The 20522-nt window shown below is 35.8% G+C and overlaps 1 protein-coding gene across 1 annotated transcript in view; it reads right to left on the bottom strand.

Annotated features, from left to right (window-relative positions):
• Positions 1-20522, bottom strand: part of SPG11 (SPG11 vesicle trafficking associated, spatacsin) — a 36053-nt gene that overhangs the window by 12277 nt on the left and 3254 nt on the right. The window contains exons 6-30 of the mRNA XM_032194577.1: positions 20284-20429; positions 19571-19703; positions 19064-19219; positions 17884-18062; positions 17601-17777; positions 16915-16986; positions 16347-16474; positions 15329-15504; positions 14645-14852; positions 13898-14101; positions 12878-12984; positions 11930-12075; positions 11242-11403; positions 10427-10493; positions 9749-9914; positions 8348-8553; positions 7668-7776; positions 7060-7219; positions 5588-5845; positions 5160-5360; positions 4728-4835; positions 3366-3525; positions 2733-2947; positions 1621-2365; positions 611-753 (exon numbers count right to left, since the gene is read on the bottom strand). Coding sequence (XP_032050468.1) covers positions 611-753; positions 1621-2365; positions 2733-2947; positions 3366-3525; positions 4728-4835; positions 5160-5360; positions 5588-5845; positions 7060-7219; positions 7668-7776; positions 8348-8553; positions 9749-9914; positions 10427-10493; positions 11242-11403; positions 11930-12075; positions 12878-12984; positions 13898-14101; positions 14645-14852; positions 15329-15504; positions 16347-16474; positions 16915-16986; positions 17601-17777; positions 17884-18062; positions 19064-19219; positions 19571-19703; positions 20284-20429 — 4532 coding nt within the window. The remainder of the gene's footprint in view (positions 1-610; positions 754-1620; positions 2366-2732; positions 2948-3365; positions 3526-4727; positions 4836-5159; positions 5361-5587; positions 5846-7059; positions 7220-7667; positions 7777-8347; positions 8554-9748; positions 9915-10426; positions 10494-11241; positions 11404-11929; positions 12076-12877; positions 12985-13897; positions 14102-14644; positions 14853-15328; positions 15505-16346; positions 16475-16914; positions 16987-17600; positions 17778-17883; positions 18063-19063; positions 19220-19570; positions 19704-20283; positions 20430-20522) is intronic.

Raw genomic sequence — 20522 nt, 5'->3', positions numbered from 1 at the left:
TACTCTGAAAGAAGTGTTCAGCAGCAGCCTCTGGCAAAAAGCAGAGGTGGGCTGCTGGCAGTCACGAAGGCTGAGGAGCAGACCGGCAGCTAACAACACAGTCTGCTACTTCTCCTATCGCTGTCTAGGTCAAATCACTTGGAACTTACTGGCCAATCTTTTGAGCAGCCTCTGGGTAAGAGCTGCCACTGGGTGGAGCCCGCAGAGCATTTCTGTGCTAGAACTTCTAACACAGCTGCTGTTTGTCTGCTTCTGGGTTGGTGGTGATTATGAAGGCATGCCACAACAAAGGCCTAAAGCAAAGTGCCAGATGAACGACATATGCTTGAAAAATCACAAAAAAAGGCACATCAAAAGAGACACAGGCTGAAATATAGCTTACTGGAGTAAGGTAGGGGGAGTCTAGGAGTTGAGTTCACTTCAACACTTCATGTCTCGGAAACATCTGGCCATTTTTCCACAAAAAGGACTGGTAATTTCCCTCTCTGAAGCTTGTTTCAGGCACCTAATGAGTACTTTCGAAACTCCTTATGCTTTTCTCCAAATAAACTTCCATAGCACAACTTAATACAAACCACATATTTCTTCAATATTATTATTAGATACATACCTTAGAAAGTTCATATAAGCAGAGAACCTGTCTGCAGTAGTTTCTCCCATGAACACATTCATCTATGAGAGCCTTCAGACTGATAACAACCTGGTCATCTGGAGATGGAGCAACAATGTGTGTCCAGTCTTCTAAGCTTGATGCTGGAAACAAAAACCCTCTGAATTCCTCTCTCATAAAGACAGACAACAACAAGCCTTACATTTGGAGCAAGACTTCAGAAATCTTTAGCAAATACAGCTTGCTGTATTTATAGATTGCTGTACTTATATATAGAAACACTTTCTCAGTCTTTGAAAACTGAACTCTTGATGCCAGTGATTTTTTTTTTAAATCAGTATACAAACAATACAGCAGGACAAAAACGATCCAAAACATTCACACTATCTCAGATGTAAAATTCATAAGAATAGGAGAGCACAGAAACAGGTTCAGCAGTCTTCCCGATGGCTTAGTCTTCACTTGTTCTCTTCTATTCTGTTCTATTATTTTCCTATTAAGCTTTACACATGTTAGCATTAGAAAGTAATTTTCCAGCTGACAGCTTTTTCTTTCATACTTCTTAAATATGCATACAATACTTTATATATAAACACTATTATCCTCAGCCTTACTACTACTAAGACACTAAACCCACTATAGCGTAACAAAGTATTCAGAGAGATACATGATGAAAATGTTTCCTTGTTTCAGCTCCAGAAACACATTCAAGATTTACTGGAGTGTGTCTTCCAAAAGCAGGAACATAGATACCATTCAGTGCTACTTTACCTGAACTGAATTGTGAAACTGAGTGGTTAAGAGACTCTGCTTGAAACACATAGAATCAATGTATATTACAAGACTTCAAATTCCTTTCAACAGGGGATTTAGGAACCAAATAAATAAGACACTGTCACAAAGACCTGTAGAAATTCTTGGGGAAACACAGAAACAAAAGAAGACATGTCCAGTAGAACTCCAACAATGGTATTACTTGTCAAGTGGTTGAATAGGTTAGTGTTACTTACTGCTTGGGATTCTTGTTTGCTGCGATGCACTGTTTTCATACATCTTCTCTATTGCTACAAGGAGAGTCTGAATATCTGCGTGTAATTTGTCTAGATCAGTCTCCCCTGAGGCCAGAGCTCTGCAATGCAATACCAGTGAAACATCTCTGTCATAGAAATGGAAATATCGACACACACGGCTGGCTTCATGTACACTTCCTTCATCAAGAAGGCATCCAATCAAAAACTTGAGTGATTCTTTCTCATCGTTTGTCAAGGTCTGTTCAGACTCTCTGAATTCAAGACCCTCTGGTTTTAAATAGTTTGGTGTGTTCAGAGCAGGTAGCTTTGAAAAAGAGAACTCCTTTGCTAAGTTATCAAAGGTAAGATCCATGTTCACTATGCCACGGAAGGAAAGTCTTGACTTGCCTGACCCTTCATCTGCGGATAATGTTTGTTGTGTGATGCGACAAATCCAGATCTGCTTCTCTATTTCTTCTAATTTGTCCAATGACACTGAGTCACTCTTGGCTAGCCAATGGCCAGCTAAGGTAAGCAACAGATGTCTCTCCATAATGCTGTTTATCTTCTCGTGAACTGAAGATTCAAACACTGTGTTTGCCTGATTCAAAAAAAAATCAGATGCAGCTTTGCTGGAGATTGAATTTTTCATGAAGTTGTCATTACACTTCTTCCAGAATTTAATTCTTGTCTGTTTTAGTTGCCACTGTCCAATGTCTCTTAAAAGATGTAGATCTCTTAGAACCTGCAAAAATTCAGAAAGGCTTTAAAAAGCTGTCTTTCAAAAGAAAACAAACAAACAAACACAAAAACACTGCAAAGCCAGAATACTGGAACACTGAATTAAGATTACATGTCTCAATATAAAAAAATCCATCTAGAAAGAACCAATGAAACTGATTATATAGCAGTAAAAGAAATAACAGAATAAGAAAAGATGTGCTGTCCTTTTCAGCACAGCACTTGTAGCCAACTTGCTCAGTGTACTTGCATTTAAAATAGAAAGTGATTTCAGTATTAACCCGCTTCAGGAAGGCTGAGAAGTTATGTTCTCAGTACTGCCAATAACAGAATTATTAAGAGGTGACTGTCATTATTGAACTATGTCATACCTCTTGGGTAACTACATGATCCACGGGCAACTCTGCTAATTCTGCTACCTCCCGAGCCAGTGAGAACATTCCTTTCTCTTGTAGCTGCTCCAAAATTGATCTGCACTCATTCTGAAATGTCTCTGTATCGTAACTGGTTAGGATGGAGCGATTAATTGATACGGAGGAATCCTTCAGGGTTTCAACGAGTGCACAGAGTTTCTTCACATAAGGGCCTGTTTCAAAGGAGTAAAAACAATTAAAGGCAGTTGGTTTTTAAACGTGAGGAAATTCTGCTGCTTATTCCAGCATGTGACCCTGCTGGAGAAGGAGAACAGATTTTATGCTCTAAAGTTTTCATGGAGCCAAAAATATATTCTGAACCCGTAACTAAAATACTTCTGTAGGTCATTTGTGTACTCCTCATCAACATACACTTGCACTTAATCATGCTCCCAAACAGACTTGCATAGAATTACATTTTCATTGCTGCAGTTCACCATAAGAACCAATTCTGGTTACGTAAATTCTTATACAAAAATGAAATAATATGAATACACTTCAAGTAAACATTTTCTGTCACTCAAAAAAAACATTTTATGCGGTCTTCAGGTTAAAGCAGTGCTATCACCTGACAGAAGAAGCTGTATTTACCATCGAGTAGATTATCTGTTGCAGCAAACAGCTGTAAGAGCTTTCCTAATTCATATTCTGTTCTACATTGCTGCATCATCAATTCAAGAAGAAACAATGCTTGTGACTCCAACCATTGCACAGGTAATTCTGAAGCTGCTGGTTCATCTGATGTTTTAAGCTGTGTATACAAAAAGAACTGTAAGTGTTGTGTTTTTTGTTTTTGGCAAGTATACTCTGCATTTTGTTGGCAATCACACTGCTTATCAGAGGCGTGCCTGATCAAACTCCTTTAGGAAATGATGAACTGCCTTCCCCAAGTGGGCACTTGCTTCATTGCCAATATATGCTTGAATTTGATTTGAAGATAGTAAATTTTATTACAGGGTGACCAGCAATTGCTCCTGATAACCACGGAGGAGATAAAAGGTGCAAGAAGGTTTCATGGGTAGATAAAATAAAGTGCTAGCTTAATAGCTCCTGTCATACAGCTGTACTTTATAAGCATATCCACTCTGCAAGCAGTACATAGGAAAAGGAAACTGATCTAGCCAGAGCTTGAATTGCAGGAAGGAAAACAACCAATCGCTAATGGCATGAATGTTAGTCACCAAGATATTCGTGGAACTAGAAAATCATGACAGAAAGGAAAGAACTGAAATAATTTGCAAAAATATCTGTACGTGACAACCAAGGGTACAGAATGAAACCACTTTGGTCCTCTTAAAACTGACTGCTAAATCTGTTCTACATGGACTGTAGGACAGTAATTCACTTCACTGAGTCATTTTCAAAGAAAAGTCCATACAATTTCTAACAACTGCCAGGGCTAAAGCACTATCACATATTCTTTCAGAAACCTTGTAACATATTTAAAAACAGCTGTCTTTCTTGACTAGGTGTTCTCTGTAAGTCACTGCTTTATCAGCACAACAAAGAATATCATACTTTTACTCAACACAAATAACTCAATTTACCTTACTTTTCTACCTTACTAAATGCCAACTCTCAAACAGCAAACTGTTCATTCAAGGAAGTTGCAATTGTATTTCAATCTGCCCATATCAACTTAGAACAAAATGATTTAGAAAAATGCACTGTAAGTTTTGAACAAATTGTCAAAAACAATTCTCCATCAATTACCAGCAATGAAAAGAATCTGCTGAAACCTGTTACTTCACAAATCAGCTCCTAGATCCCTTCATCCCTGCTCATGGCAGGGGGGTTGAAACTAGATGATCTTTAAGGTTCCTTCCATCCCAAACAATTCTACGATTATTTTAAGTGTCTTTTTAATTATTTTCATATATGATATTAAATGGCTATGACATTGTAGTAGGGAGATAACCTATGCAAAGAGGTTAACAGAAAATTAAATCTTACTTCTGTGAGCTGTTCCTGAAACTTGTCCAGTTTGGTTTTAGCTTCATTATATTTTTTACAGTTCATACACAGTTCATACATCTCCAGTATATGCAGTAAAGGCGAATCCTTTAAGACACAAAAATAAATTATAACTCTTTCCTATAAGTACCTCAATAAAGGAGTAATTTTGTGTTCCTCAGTACTAGAATAGTAAAGTTCACATTTATTAAAATTGCTTTCAAGCTTGATATATGACCTGCAGGTTTGTAACTGTTGGAAGAACTTCCTTTCAACAATATTCTTCCTTGGACAGGATTTTCAGTAGATTACACCCAGGCTATCTAGGCCACAAAATACCAAGACGGAAGGGAAACTGTATGTGTTCTCCTCTCCAAGAACATTTGAGATACGCTCAAGTATCTACAATCACTAAAAATTACAAGACCTTACCTTTAAAAATAGCTGGAAGCCCTTTATAAGTGTTTTACTTTTTTGATTCCTTAAAAACACTTTCCAGATAAGTGATAGGTCATGGAGATCCCATATGTGATTTTCTACTGATGTCTGAATATGGTTTGTTGCTTCAGATCTGGTAACATTATCCACAGTAGTAATTATCCAGACACAAAGACAATGAATAATGTTGGCATCCTGTCAAATAAAAATGATGGTTTTTATAATAACCAGATGACACATGTCACTTCATTGCGTCTAAGTTGGCTAAATGTGTCATACTAATTAGAATTACTACAACTGAGGAAAAAAAATGATGAATGCAACCTGCATATCTACCATTTAAAGTAGCTATGCACAATAAAAACGTCTTAATTACTTATAATTTATTCCTCTAGAAGATAAATAACTTGATCAATACTTACTTGGAAACATGCTGCTAAAACACTCAGAATGGGAGCATGCTCTCTCAGTCCTTCAGTCAAAAGGTAACGTGACGGGTTGGAGTTCTCTTGACATCGAAAAAGGATTTGAAAGAGACTGTTCACATTTTTGCTCTTGAACATGCTGGCAGCACTGTTTGCAGGACTCCCTGTAGCAGCACATGAAAACGGTAACTTCTCCAATGCCAACATCAAGTGATCTTGTAAAATGGGAGTGAATCCATGAAGAATAGAAATGACCTAAGAAAACAAAACCAAGAGCATCTATACAGAGCATGGTCCAAAGAGAATGAGGGAAGGATGACTGAAGCATTAAATATGCAGAAAAGACAAGCAAAACATCCTTCAAATTTGATTGCTTAGAACATTTCTGGAGAGCTAGAGAAGAAAGCATGTTCTGTACGTGTGAATTATTCTAATAAAATGTTGAAACTCCTCCTCTTACTTGAATCTAAAATGCCTTTTAAAGAAACCCATTTTTCTCATATGATGAAAAAGTATTCATGTCTAGTTAGATGCTTTTGTGTAATTATGTATTTTTGTGAAAGCAATGAAAAGATCCAAGTTAAAAAAAATACAGACCTAAGTATCATCTAAACTGCAATTTTCCAGTTAGCTTCCTCCTATTACCCTTCCTAAATTGCATACAATTTTTAACTACCAGTAATATTTTGTTTATTTTAAATTACACTAAAAACAAAAATGGAAGAGCTGGAGTCTCAAAAGGTAAAATATATTTACACAAAAACAATGTAACTTTTGAAAAGAAAGATGAGTAGCTTTATTAAAACTTAAATTGAATATATGGTAACCAACTCTCCAGTAAAAAAACTGTTAATAAATGATTAAAAAAAAAAAAAAAAAAAAAAAAAAAAAAAAAACACGAATTAAGCTGTATGAACGTGTCATAATTTCAACTAAATTTAACAAGAAAGTGAAGTCTCTTTTTGGCAAATGCTTTTATGCCCAATGCACTTCAAAAGAGACACTCAAATCAATTCTCTCTGAAAAATGTTTTCTCCATTACTGAAACAGGAAGTTTCTTCCTAATCTTCTCCTTTAATAGTTAGCTTTCATGCCCTTGGAAGCACATTATTATATCTGCTGAAGATTCAGCTGCTTCTGGAGTCAATTTCCTTTATCTTGTGTTAGCTTTTCACATACCAAGAGACAGAGAAAAGTAAAAAAGTCAGGAAATCCAGCTGTAAAGGAAGGGTTATCGTAAACAGAGGATTACTGAGCATCCTGAGACAAATTCTAACTCCCGGGAAACTGATGAGGCTTCAAGTTTCTGTTGTCTACACAATGTAATATTCTCTTGTTAGAAGGATCCCTTTTTCCTTCTATTTATTTTCAATTTTTTTTATTTTTATTTTTATTTTTTTTTTTACTGCTTCACAATGAGCATTCTTGAAAATCTCATCTTCATTTAAACCCATACACAGACAGCTTACCTCATCTGGCTTGTAGCTGTACAGCTGGGTTTGGATGATGAACTGCAGCCAGTCATCGGATTTAGCACATTCCTTTAGGTAAGATGTACTCAGCCTCGTGTTATGGAGTTTGCAGAACTGCATTACCAAAGACCACTGCCTTCTAGAGTCACTAGACGTCCTGCATCCAATTTAAAGATAACATTAAATCAGCATTTCTAATTTTGCCTCTGTGTACTGTATCTAAAAAAAGAAACAAACCAACCAAACAAAACCAAACCAAACAAAAAAAAAAAAAAAAGGAAAAATACTTAAGAACAAAATTTTAAGCCTGAACTGTAATAAACTGATATTTCTACCAGAAAAATAATTCAATAATCTTTTCTCTTAAGCATGTCCCGAGGAGCTGTTAGTCAAACATGCTGACAGAATTTCCTTACTCTTGCCAATATACATCTACTACCCCTGTTATTTGAAATACCAAGATTGTATGCTAAACTCAAATATTGATGTTCATTTTACTGTAATAAGACTCAGATCTCTTTCATAATGTCTAAATACAGAGATGGTAAAATTCAATACTCAATTTCAATTTGTCAGCATAATCCTTTAAATTACATTTTCCTTACTTCTTTATTCCTTGATGTTCAATTTCATCCCAGAAGGCTTCTTCTAAGGAGATAAGAACTTCCTCTGTTGCTGCTTTTTCACCTTCAGCCAACTTTGTTAACTTTTCAACTGTTTAAAAGAATATATTATTATTTCTGAGATTAGAATACGGGTAATATTTTCGAAAGTACCGGAATTAACAAGAAGCACAAATCCTATTAATGTAAATGCTTCAATAACTGCCAGCAGTTTGGACAAAAAGACACCTGCAGATGTCTACTTAGCAATCAAACTTTCTAAAATTATTCCTAGGATAAATTTAATTTCCTTACAGCTTTGAACATCTGATTCTACTGTAGCAGTTTTCAATTACAAAAGTGATTTGGTAACGTCCCTTTGTTTAATCTAGTTATATTACAACATTAGGTGGAACCTTACTAAGCAATTAAATTGAGCCTCAGGCAGCTGTTTAAAAGCATGCATTAGTGTTCCTGCCTTATTTAGCATGACAGGTTCAAAATGCACCTCCAGAATTAGTAAGAAGCAGGAATATAAGAACAGCAAAAGTCTTAACTCTTCAAAGGACAGAAATGCTCTCATTGCATTCCTAAGAAGTTAAGCACCATCTTTCAGTCTCTCTTTATCTCTTCCTAATAAATAAATAGTACCCTATTTTAAAGCAAACAAAAGACATGCTTACCCAAAGATTCTCTTATTTCATTGCGCTGAGATTCTTCATTTCTGGTTTTGTAACTGAATATCATGTTTGCAACTTTAATGTCGACTCGCAGTTTGAGGCTGTTGAGACCAAGCAGTTCCAGAAAACAAACACAAGCTGCTCCTACTGAAGGTATGTTGAAGAAAGAAAGGCCTAAAATATAGGCTTCATTTCCTGCTTGCTGAATCCTGAAACAAAAAATAAGTCAATATGCGTGATTTGTAACCAATTTTCAAACACAAATATTCCATATGTATGGTTTACTAAACACGAAGACTTCGTTAGCATGGGAAATATTTACAAACCAAGTTGCACATTTAGAAAAATGTAGTTATAAAAACGAAGCCCCATATATAAGAAATGATCAAAATGCAAGCAGGGAGTTCACAATTTAATAAACTTTAAAAAGCTGAAGGCAATGTAATCAATATTAAAATTAATAAATATGCCTGAGAGCAGATTTTTTGTTTTGTTTTTTTAAATTATAAAGCGTCCCATTGTAGAATTTACAATCCAAGCATTGCAGCATCAAGAACCTGATTTGTAGACTACTCTAAGTGAAAAAGACAACCTGAAGGCTTCAACAGTGGTTGGCTCACCAGATGTCTTTTTCCATAATTTTTTCCATAATGGTAACTGAAAAATTCATGCATGCTCAGGTATTACATTAAATCACCTTTCTAAAATATTCAACACTTCAGCCTTCATTAAGGTATGCTTTTCTTTTTGCCCAAATCTTGCCTGTTCAGATACCAGAAACTGATTTGTATATCATGTATATCAAAATCATGAAAGGAAACAAATAGTGACTAATACACAAACAAGACCTTCTAGAAACAAATAGTGATTTCCCCTGATATCACTACTGAATATGAATTGTAAATTTATTGTATTCATGAAGCATGCATAGTCCGACTGTATTCTCTTGAGCACATGATTTTGAAGCTTCAGACAGAAAAGCTAACTCCTTCAATCTCTAGTATATCATTCTTCTTATTTAACTGAAGAAGTGTCATCTTTAGGAACTGTCCAAGTAGAGGGGCACCTTTTTTCCATAAAGTTATCTAGAGGTTAAGCTCCCTAGAAGAAAAACCTACCTGTGTTTGATATGACTGGAACGTTCTTTAATCCTAGCTTTCATTATACAAATTTTATTCAGGTTTAAAATGAAGATTTAATAATAAAGCTCACCATCTTTTAGGTGATTATTTTATTTCTATCCTACTTGATGCTAAACTGAACGGATTCCCAGGACACCTAAAATTTTAAGTGATATTATGAACACCACTTTTTTCCACACTGTTGGGAAGCATTAAAGCTACTCCATGTGCTAGATTGTAACTCCCACAGAACCATCCAACTAACATTTTAGAGAAAACTTACAGCTGTTTGGGGGATTTGCTCTTTACTAACTGCTGGACCAAAAATGTACCAAAAGCAAATGCTGGACGTCCATGTTGCAAATAGTACAAAAAATCCAGTCGTTCCATTACAGCATATTTGTTCACCAGTTCAGGGGATGAAAAATGAGGAAAGTCACTTGATGTATCTAGAAAGAATATTATCATTTTTATAAGCTGATAAACAATTGAATTAAACATAGAAAATGGCTTTCAGCTACTAAACATGAGATGACAATCAAATACCTCTAACACGGGTTCTAATTCAAATTTCAGCATACCCAAATCCCACTGAAATTCCGATTTTTATTGTAAAATCAGAACCGTAAAAGCAGTAACTTTTTCTAATAGCCATGGGCAAATCACTTCTTCATAGGCCCTCAACTTAGTTGTAAAACAAAACACTGCTTTCCTACTTCATAATACATTTAGAAAAAAAAATAATGTAAAGAGCTTAGTGGAAAAAAGGTAACATATCTAACCATAATTTAATTTCAAAACATTTAATTTACTAATTTTAGTAAAATACAGTTTGTTTGTTTGTTTGTTTTTTTTTTGTTAAAGGAATAGCCTTTTATATTTATCCTTCAGATCATTCCACTGGAAGCTATTTCATCCTAGGATCTGTCTAAAAAGCATGTAAATCATGAAATTAACTTACCTGATAGAGCAAGAGTATTTGTTGACTGCCAGCCAAATAATTTAGTTGGATCAAAAGGCACTAATGTCTGAAAGATTAGACACAGAACATATTAAGACAGCTTAAGCTTTTCACATCTGACCAGACTAGAGAATATTTTAGGGACCTATATTAGCAGATAGTCAAGAACTGCTTATGCTGCTATTTATCTGGTGCAGGCCTCTCTCAAAGGTACGTATTTACATTCTGATCCTACAGAGTAGATAAACGAATGCAAGAAAATGCTTAGATTTTAGTCTAACAAAACAGGGAAAGAACATGTTTAAGCATCTTGCTAAGCTCTCACTTTAGCAAAGCTACCACTTTCCTGATAATGAGTAATTTCTGTCATTTCTTCCAACTTGCAGTTTATTTCAAAAAGTAAAAGACATTTGCCCAGAAACATGTCATAACACTCCATGAGACATTATTCTTTAATTCTAAATTTCAATTTCCCTTAGACAATTTAAAACATTTTAATTTTTGTAATACTAAACAACCTGTCTACTGAATGCAGCAAGAATATTACTTTTCTGATATTCTGGAGCTGCCACACACCACCTCTGCTGAAGTTAAACACAGCAGATGTTTAAAAAAATATCAGCCAGATTCAATATGACCAATATTTAGCTACCATTAAAAAAATATTTTTAATGAAGCTATAAACTTTAGGTCCAAATTAAGAATTCCGAGAAAACAAGATACGGTCCCTACACTCCAGGCTTTAGCTGAAAACAAACTTCTCTCAGTTTACCTTTGTTCTAACAAACAGCTCTATTGAGAAACATTTTGCATACCTGAACAAGATGGTAAAGAGAAATGTCAGGTGGCAAAATTCCACGAGAAGTACACGGGGGAAAGAGAGCAGCTTTGAGCTTGGGGTAAGGACTCAATGCCATTTTTAAAAGCTGTGGATCAACTTTCTTTAGAGGTTTTTCCATATCTTCATTCTGAAGAACCTACATTGAAGGGAAGCAAAATTATTCAATTAAGAAGAAGAAATTGCATTAAGATTATAATAAAACTCTCATTCATGGAAATCTGATAAACAGTAACAACACAAAGAGCATCATTTTTCCCCCAAAAAATCTTGTAAGCTATATTAGACACATGATGTTTTAAGTTACTCTATGTATACACGGCATTTTAGAAATTTATTGATTTTTTTTTCAAACTTGAACTATTTTAGGAACACAAGTGTCTATAAACACTCTCAGCTGTAACTATTATAAAGAAGCTAAAGATTCCAAGTCACAGCCACTTTGTCTTACTATTTCCAAGCCACATAAGATCAAACGCTCTACCCCTAAGAGTTCTCATTTGGTCAAGAAATTGAAACATGCAATAACAAAACTAGATTTTCATATGGGAAGACAGTGTTTGTTGTTGTTAGTGTGTTTATTTCTATCAATTTATTCATTTGAATTTTCAATACCATGTGAGAATTTCTTCAAAAACCTGTCAATAATTTGTTCCACACGGTACCTGATCAATACCTCCGGGTGCATACATCGTGGTAGCAAGTGCCAATAGTGTACGTCCTTCCAGTAGCATGCTGCTCACACTGGCTTGATTACTAGGAATCAAGATCTGAGCATTTGCAAGACTAGCTTGAAAAATCATCTTTGGATCTAGAAAGGGAAAAAAAGTGAGATGTAATTTATTGAAAAAAAAAAGTATTAAATTATTAAATTGTACATTATAACTCTTCTACAAATATGATTTTTTTTGTTGTTAATAGTGACCTTTTTATAACTTACAAACACAGCTAAAACCTTCCCATTTTCACTAAACTTTCCCTAATTTTATGCCACAATTTTACCTCCACTGATTGGTTTAGATAATCCCGCATTTTTCCATTTTATTAGTTCAATTCTTTACCTTACACACTGCTAAAACTTTTCTAAAAAAAAAAAAAAAGCATGCTCTTCACTTGGACATTATTTTTATCATTTGTTAATGGATGCCACTAAAAAAGATGAAAGGTTAAAAAAAATAAGCTGAAATGAAGCAAGCACACAAACTCCGTGGATTATCAATGACAATAACTAACAAAATGTCTTGGTCCAAGCAAACACAGAACCAAAGGGACAGAGAAGTCATAATACAGCACAAGAACTATGTGAAGCTTTAATTTTGATGGTACATGCATTTTTGTGTCTATTCTCCTGCTGTTCAACCTTTTAGGAATAAAGTCAAATTGGATGCAATGATGAACATACACAAACCGTTTCTGACATATCTCCAGATCTTCATGCACATTTTAAATATACATTATAAGCTGTGTTTTAGAGCTATGGAACCGATCAATGCACATATAAATGATTTGCCACGATGAAAAAAAGTCTACAGCAGAGCAGAGAATTAAATCCAGATGTTCCAAATACTTGGCTTAAACCTCAGACCACCTGCTGAGCAAGACCAGACTCCTACCTCGCGGATTACTGGCAACCCCTCGACACTGCACAAGAAATTCAAACCAGGGATGTGCTTCATGCAATTCCTTGTTATCCAAAATAGGGCAATTTGAAGGGGTTAAACTGGAAAAGAGAACAGTAGCAACACAGTGAAAACACAGTATTTATAAGCATCCTCTGCCCCAATATAAAACTGCATTAAAAGTTAAAAGAATCTGACTTGGTGTTACAGTGACTTATTTCATCCATTATCATGACAGAGTTGAATCATACCACTCATCACTACAAGATGTACATCTTTAGCTGATAAACTGCCAGAGACACCTTAAGTTTACATTTCTGTGCTTGCTTGCAATCAAAGTAACAGCTTCCAGAACTGACAACCCCAAACATTTTCCAAAGAGGAGACTTGATTCAAAAACACCATTCTCCATAGTCTGAATATTTTATGAAATTAAAATTGATTACACACACTGGAAAAAAAATAATTTTGTTGGCTTTTCTCTACCCCACTTTTACCTTCTTACCAACTACACAGTTAGAAGGAGTTGTAGCTAAGAAATTTTAATAGCAAAGTATTCACTAACTGGAAATTATTTGTATAGTTCCAATAACTAGTATTTCTCTCTCTTTCAAATCCCATCTAATACTGATTTTGATTGAAAACAGCAATTTATTTGACAATGAATACAGGATGAACTACCTGTGTTCAGGTGACAGTTTCTGAAGAGCAAGTTGCCTTTGGCTCATTTGAGATTGCACTGCTTACAAATATTACACTCATTACAACCATAAACATTTTTTTCACTGACTACCACACAAATAATCATGACAAGATAACCTGGATAAAACTTCACAATACAGAATGAAACCTAACACTGCCGCACAGTTTTTCATTAAATGACACTGCTGTGACCCAAGAAGTCTCGCTGGACAAACAGCAAGAGCCTAAGAAAACTCTTACTGCCAACTGTTAAAGTTGTCTTCCATTCTTTAAGTCTGCATGTAATCCAAAGGATGAAAAAAGCATTCATACCTGTAGTAATCTAGGTAAGTGTACAACATGTACTGCAGATTATGTTCTAAACAGTGAAGGACAAAATGAGTGTGGAAGTCCAAACCATTTGCAGCACAGTATTTTGGAACAGGGTGAGGATTTTGCAGTACTCCCCCTAGGTAAACCAGTCTTTGGAGCAGGAGTTCAAAATCTTCCAACTCAGAAAGGACAAAAATGCCATTTCTTAAAAAGAGAGAGAGAAAAAACAAAACAAACAAAAAAAAAAAACAACATACATACACATTGATTAGTCCCTTTAAAAAGTTCTGGAGGCTATTTTCAAACTAACAAAACAGAGTTTTCCTTCTAAGGAGTTACTTCACTACCAAGGCAAACATAACCTGACAAAATACCTCTGATAGTGCTTTAACAGTATCCTAGTTACTATTCATTGTAGAGAATGGGACATAAGGAGTGAAATACTACATTCAGAATTTTTTCTCTTGCAGTAAAATGGACAGCAGGTATATCACCTTTTTGAAAGATCAAAACACTGGCAGAGGATTTCTGTTGCTCCCATGTTTCTTCCTGTTTTCAGAGTACTGAGAAGTGCAAGTACATGACTAAAAATAAATTTACTGATGGATTTGTGCCATTTTAAACAAGGGCACTAAAAAATATAAAATGAATAGGTATCAAAGATTTTATTAACGTGTACTTCAGTAACTGTCTTATTTTGGCTTCACGTAAGATAGAAAGCAAGTATAACACGTTAAAGGCACATACCTAGCCAGCTTGTTCAATATATCATTTCTCATATAGCCACTACACAACGTATTTCGGTCAACAACGTCTGCAGTCAGAGCGGGCCAATTCGCCTGTCCACGCAAAGTCTGGTTGGGCTCAGATTCTTCAATCCATGAACAAATACTAAGCCAGTCATGCTGGGCTGTCAAGTGCATCCAAAGAACCTCAGGATTACATGTGGAAAGTTCTGTATTGGAAAAAAGCAAAATGATGAAACCAACAGAAAAAAAGTATTTTAGCAAAATAGTGACATTTCTGTATACATTTATGTATTTTTAATGAACAGGTATCTTCTTTTACAAGAACAATGCTGAGATAAATATACTGTTGTACCTTATTAGAGCTTTATGTCAGAAAAGCTAAATAAAATACTATGGTGCAATAAGCTTTGCAGACCATAGCAGGGTATGACATTTATGGCAACTGGCATCAGACAATTCCCTTTCAGATAGTTCCAAATTTTTCCCTACAGGATACCTGTCATAACACAACAACACAGATCCCAACAGAATTTCAATTGTCAAAAAAGTCAGTGACCTACTGTGGTAGCACGCAGCTTTACTTGTATCAACGCTACTCCTACACAATCGCAATACGCTACTTCAAAGACAGTCAGATTTTTAATTCAGAATTTCTTCTAACTTTCAACACCAGGATACTTGCCTTGGCGTGCTTTTTTAGGTAGAAGAATCATTTCCTGAATGGGCTCATCCCACCACTGAGCCCAGTTAAACATCACTCTGACTTCCCTATTGTGAACCCGATGTCCTTCACAATTCAACAAGTCTAGAGCAGCTGTATGTCCGGAAAAGTCTTGCTCCTTTCTCCAATTCTTTAAACTGCAATGAAGTTTGGCATTAGTACATTTTCTAGTACTTTAAAAAAAGAAAAAGTATGCAATCTAACAAATAGGAGATGATGAAAAGATGAAAGATGAGAATTAACAAGTTTTACTATTTAATTTTTGATGACAGTGCTAAAATTCATAGCAGGACTTATTGAGCTAAAAGTTTGAGAGTGCATAGGAGACCAACAGGCAAAGAATTACCTCATTTTTCCAAAATTGGCATAGTAAATAATATGTAATATTTTTACAATTATTTAATTCTAAAATTATTTTTCTGGGTTATTTTGTTTGTAATATCATAGACATATCAAAAATATAACAAACATTCCATCTGAATATGCTTTGCTTGATTAATAGCTCCAATAATATCCTTCATTAATAAAATACTTGTATAGTAGTAGCGGTGAGCTAGGGGTTGGCCTTTTCTGGCAGACAACTAGCAATAGGACAAGAAGAAATGGCCTCAAGTTGTGCCAGGAGAGGTTCAGGTTGGAAATTAGGAGACATTTCTTCGCAGAAAGAATGGTCAGGCATTGGAATTGGTTGCCCAGGGAGGTGAAGGAGTCACCATCCCTGGGGTGTTTAAGGAAAGGTTTGACGTGGTGCTTGGGGACATGGTTTAGAGGGTGACGGTGGTGGTAGGGGGGTGGTTGGACCAGATGATCCTGGAGGGCTTTTCCAACCTTAATGACTCTATGACTATATACTTCATTTAAGATGATAACAGGAGATCATATTTGTTAGTGCAGTAAATCACATGTGATGTAGAAGCCAGGATATTTAAAATACTATTAGCATTATTAATTACTAATTAAAACTGATAACCCACATTACCTGGAAAGAGACTGAATCTCTTTATTTTCTTGGAAGGACTCCGAGTAAAAGCTTTCAACCTGATGCACAAAGTCTATCATTTTCTTCTCTTTTTCAGAAAAATAATTTTCTTCTTGTAAAACTTTCACCTTTAATTCAAATTAAAGTATTACCTCCAATTATATATTTTCTCTACTTATAATATATCTAAGCTGCAAATGATCCTGCAAGTGTAGAGAGTTAGCCAACTGTAGGAAAAAATGCTAACTGCACTGAGTTAAATACACTTTTACCCAAATTTCAAGAGAGACAAGACTTCATACTGTGTGTAAAAAGATGAGCACTAGATCAGACACAGAACAAAGAAATTACATTTTAACTAATTTTTACTTTAACTGCAAACAGAAAAGAACATAGGCATTTTGGTGACATGTTTCAGCAACCACATTGCAAGGATGCAGGGACAGAAACTGTTCCCATTCTGAAAGTATGTTCGATACAATGCTTTCTCTCAGCATAAATAAATATCAATCTTCAAAGCTGAGAACATCAGCTAGAACAAAAAAAAAAAAAACTTTTCTACACTTACCAACAGATCTCGTACATGTTTATCGACTGTGTAGAAACATATCTTATGCAATTGCTGCTTCACATCAAAGCCCTAACAAAAAAGAAGATATTCATTGTATGCAAACTGCACGGATGCAGCTGTACATTGACAGAATAAACGCACCAGTTTTCTTTCCAAAGTGCACAACCTTTTACAAGCATGCTTGTGATACTCACTTCACCAGCTACTGAGATGCTGTAATAACCCGGTGATCTGTGTGATCTCTCTAGCAGGTTTGCACAGATTTGTACCCTTTACTACCTACTCCTTTCACGATCACCGTTACACTTCCCCAAGCACAACATTAATCAATATGCTTTCATGAGTAACGCTCCCTCAGCATTCTGAACGTACATTAGTGATCAAAGCAGTACTTTAAAGCATGGTAATTTTAATTGCATGAAGTGTATGTTAGATGGGGCTTTGAGCAACCTGATCTAGTGGTGGGTGTCCCTGCCTGTGGAGGAGGGGGGTTGGAATTAGAGGGTCTTTAAGGCCTTTTCCAATGAAAACCATTCTATGATTCTATTCTATGATTCAATGTGGTAGAATAATTACATTCACAAGAAAGCTCAGCCCCCTGCCCCTATTCTTACCACTAATTTGTTTCATTAGTCATAAAGAAGCGTTTAAAACTATCAGCATGCTTACTGAACACCTCTCACCATATTTCTTAAAAGTTCTGAGGCCTCTCTGGTATTGTCCTTCAGAAGACGGTCATAGACCAGATTCAAACCTGTCTGAATAAATTCTTGAAGACTTTGAGCAGGATGCTGATGCATTCGGAAGAAGGTTTGGGCCTCTGGCATTTTGTTGCTTAAGATGGCCTCAGCAATGACTTCCTGAAAGGGAAGAGAAGAATCTGGAACAAACTAGTGCCATTAAACTTCAATGTTATCACCTCTGATTCCTGTGCTGAATAGTCAAAAACTGATTATTCATTTTTACCTCTGGTGTCAGTTTTTCCCACGTTTGGCTTTCTTCCACTGCAGGTAGGTCTTCATCAAGATCACTTCCTACATCTGCGATATTTATTTGTGGCCGAGGGTAATTTTTCATAAATGTCCTAAGTTCAATAATGTAATCAGTTAAAATATCTGCAGCCTTCTGCAAGTATTCATCAGGTTCTGTCAAGAACATCCAAGATATCAGTTAAATGAAATTAACGACACAACATTTTTAATGCTGATCAATGTTGAATGAATTCTCCTGACTTCACTAAATAAAACAACCTCAGAGGAAAGAGCTCATCATCTCTATATTGCTATTTCACCTGTACAGGTACTGATACTGACAGTCACTATCAAGCTACACTCACCATCCTACCACTGCTCCAGAGAGGTGCACCTGACTTCATTGATGGATGTATTTGCCCTTCAGGGACAAATAAATGACAACTAAAATTTTTAACTAATTATTCGTCAGATAAGCCCTGTTTAAAATGCAGGGACATTTTAACACAGCATATATCAGCTATTACTCGATTCTTATACCTTTTAAGCTGTAGTTCAAAGGGCAACATTTCAGCAACAGTGCCACCTTAAGCAGTTATGCACCCCTACAAACAGCCTGCACTCCCATCAGACAACTGTTCTTTTTTCTGTACCAGCCCTTGGGTTATATTGGGACATACAACTGTTGCCACACAGTAAATGAAACTGGAAGTGCCTGGTAGGCTATTTTTCAGCTGAACTCGTTTCTTAAACTAGTCTGCTCCATTCCATGGCCACAGGAATATTTGTGCCAACGTATTTCAGGTGGTGGCTCTGAGAAAAGGATGAGGGCTAAAGTGAAGCCATTTAACTGCACTACTATGAAGGACCCAGCATCACCTTAAAGTCTGATTCTGCCATTCTTACACATCCTGACGTCCCAATATAATCCAGCTGATGGTACCCTGGCCTGATGTGACAGCCTGATCATAGCTGTTCGTGCTTATATACAGATACTGTATTCATACTAATTTCTCAGGCTTCCCCTTAAATAATACCTTTCACTTAACTCTAGTGCAAGCCCTTTTTCATTAATTCTAAGTAAATTTAGGCTTTTAATTCAAAAATTGACTTCTTATTTATCTAAACAATTATATATTACATTACTATGCATGATTCAAAATGAGTAATCTTACCCTCTGTGTGGACAAAAATTTCTTCAAGTTGCTTGCTAAGGAAAGTCAACGTGAGGTTTAGCAGCTGCTCAGAAAAGTGTTTACTCTGAGGTTCCATATCATTTTCTCTGATTGCTGAGCAAAGTAAATTTAAAGCTGGCTTCAGCTCTTCCAAATCTGCAATAATTACATAAGAAGTTGCATCTGCATTCTATCACGAGTGATCATATAAAATATAAATTAGAATAAAGGTATGCTACTAAAATCTTCTAAAGTGTGTCAAACAACTTATGTAACATGCTTTGCTTTCACATCAAAATGCTTAGAACAAGTCATTGCTAGAACTCAATCAAAAAAACACATTTTGTACACCAATTCTCTTTCATTTTCCAGAATTAAAGAAGCTGCAATACAGCAACATCCCAACATAAAAGAGAACAGGCAATTTGATGTGGTTTTACAAATGCAAAACCATAAACTGAAAGGCAATTCAATCTCAACCTCAGTGTATTACAGTATTTTACTCACTTTTCAGAAAAGACTCAGACGCACTATCAGTAGATTGTTCGGGTCCAGAGCAGGGTGCAGAAAGGTTAAAAAGACTTTCTTTGCTTTTTAAAAACAAGTCTACTGTGTCTAGTTGACGATTTTCCAAACCAGCCTAGGCAGACACACAGTAGCACCGTTACACACATATTCTAAAAATACATGGTACACTTATTGCTAGCACTTTTACTTCATATGCAGTAACAAAGTATGCATGCAGAAGAAAAGAAGGAATTTAAACTACATGTGCAACGCCTGTAACCTGGAGTAACAAGATGACCTGCTGAGTGCCCGCCATGCTCTTTTAATTGGTTTTGCAGAAACTGCCCCAGTATCTTTAGAGATAAAATGTTAGTTAAGCAATTTATTAGAGTTTGATGGGGGATATAAAAAAGCATTGTGAGAATCAGGACTTTGAATAAGCTTACAGCAACTGAAAACTGCTGTGAACCTTCCCCCCCTTCCCTATCAGTTCACTTTCTATTACACCCTTCAAACAAATTAAAAGAACCCTACCAAATGTCTCCATCTAAGCTCCCTCCCTCCAAATATGACTGAACATACACTGACACAGAATTACAGTGTGGACAGATTGTTGCAGAGTCCCAGACTTCTGGATTAATAGTTTTTTTAAAAACAAGGTTTCTCTCAAAAGAAGAAATTAGAGCTGTAGGACATGAATCAGCCTTATTTACCTCTAGCGCATGTATTGGAATCGAACATCGTCCCCATCCATTGAGATGACAAACAGAATCTACGACTCCAGCACTGCCATAGATCATCAATCTATTCAAAAACTCTTCTTGAGTTAAACCAAACAGAATTAAGGAAAGACCATGCTCTAAATAAAAGAATCAAATCATAATTAAAAACACATAAGCAAGTTGCTACACAGCAGATAACAACACAAAGTTGTAGTGACTCCATTTGGATT

The sequence above is a fragment of the Aythya fuligula genome, chromosome 11 (assembly GCF_009819795.1).
Source record: "Aythya fuligula isolate bAytFul2 chromosome 11, bAytFul2.pri, whole genome shotgun sequence".
NCBI classification, from domain to species: Eukaryota; Metazoa; Chordata; class Aves; order Anseriformes; family Anatidae; genus Aythya; species Aythya fuligula.
This window is presented reverse-complemented; position numbering and strand designations above follow the sequence as displayed.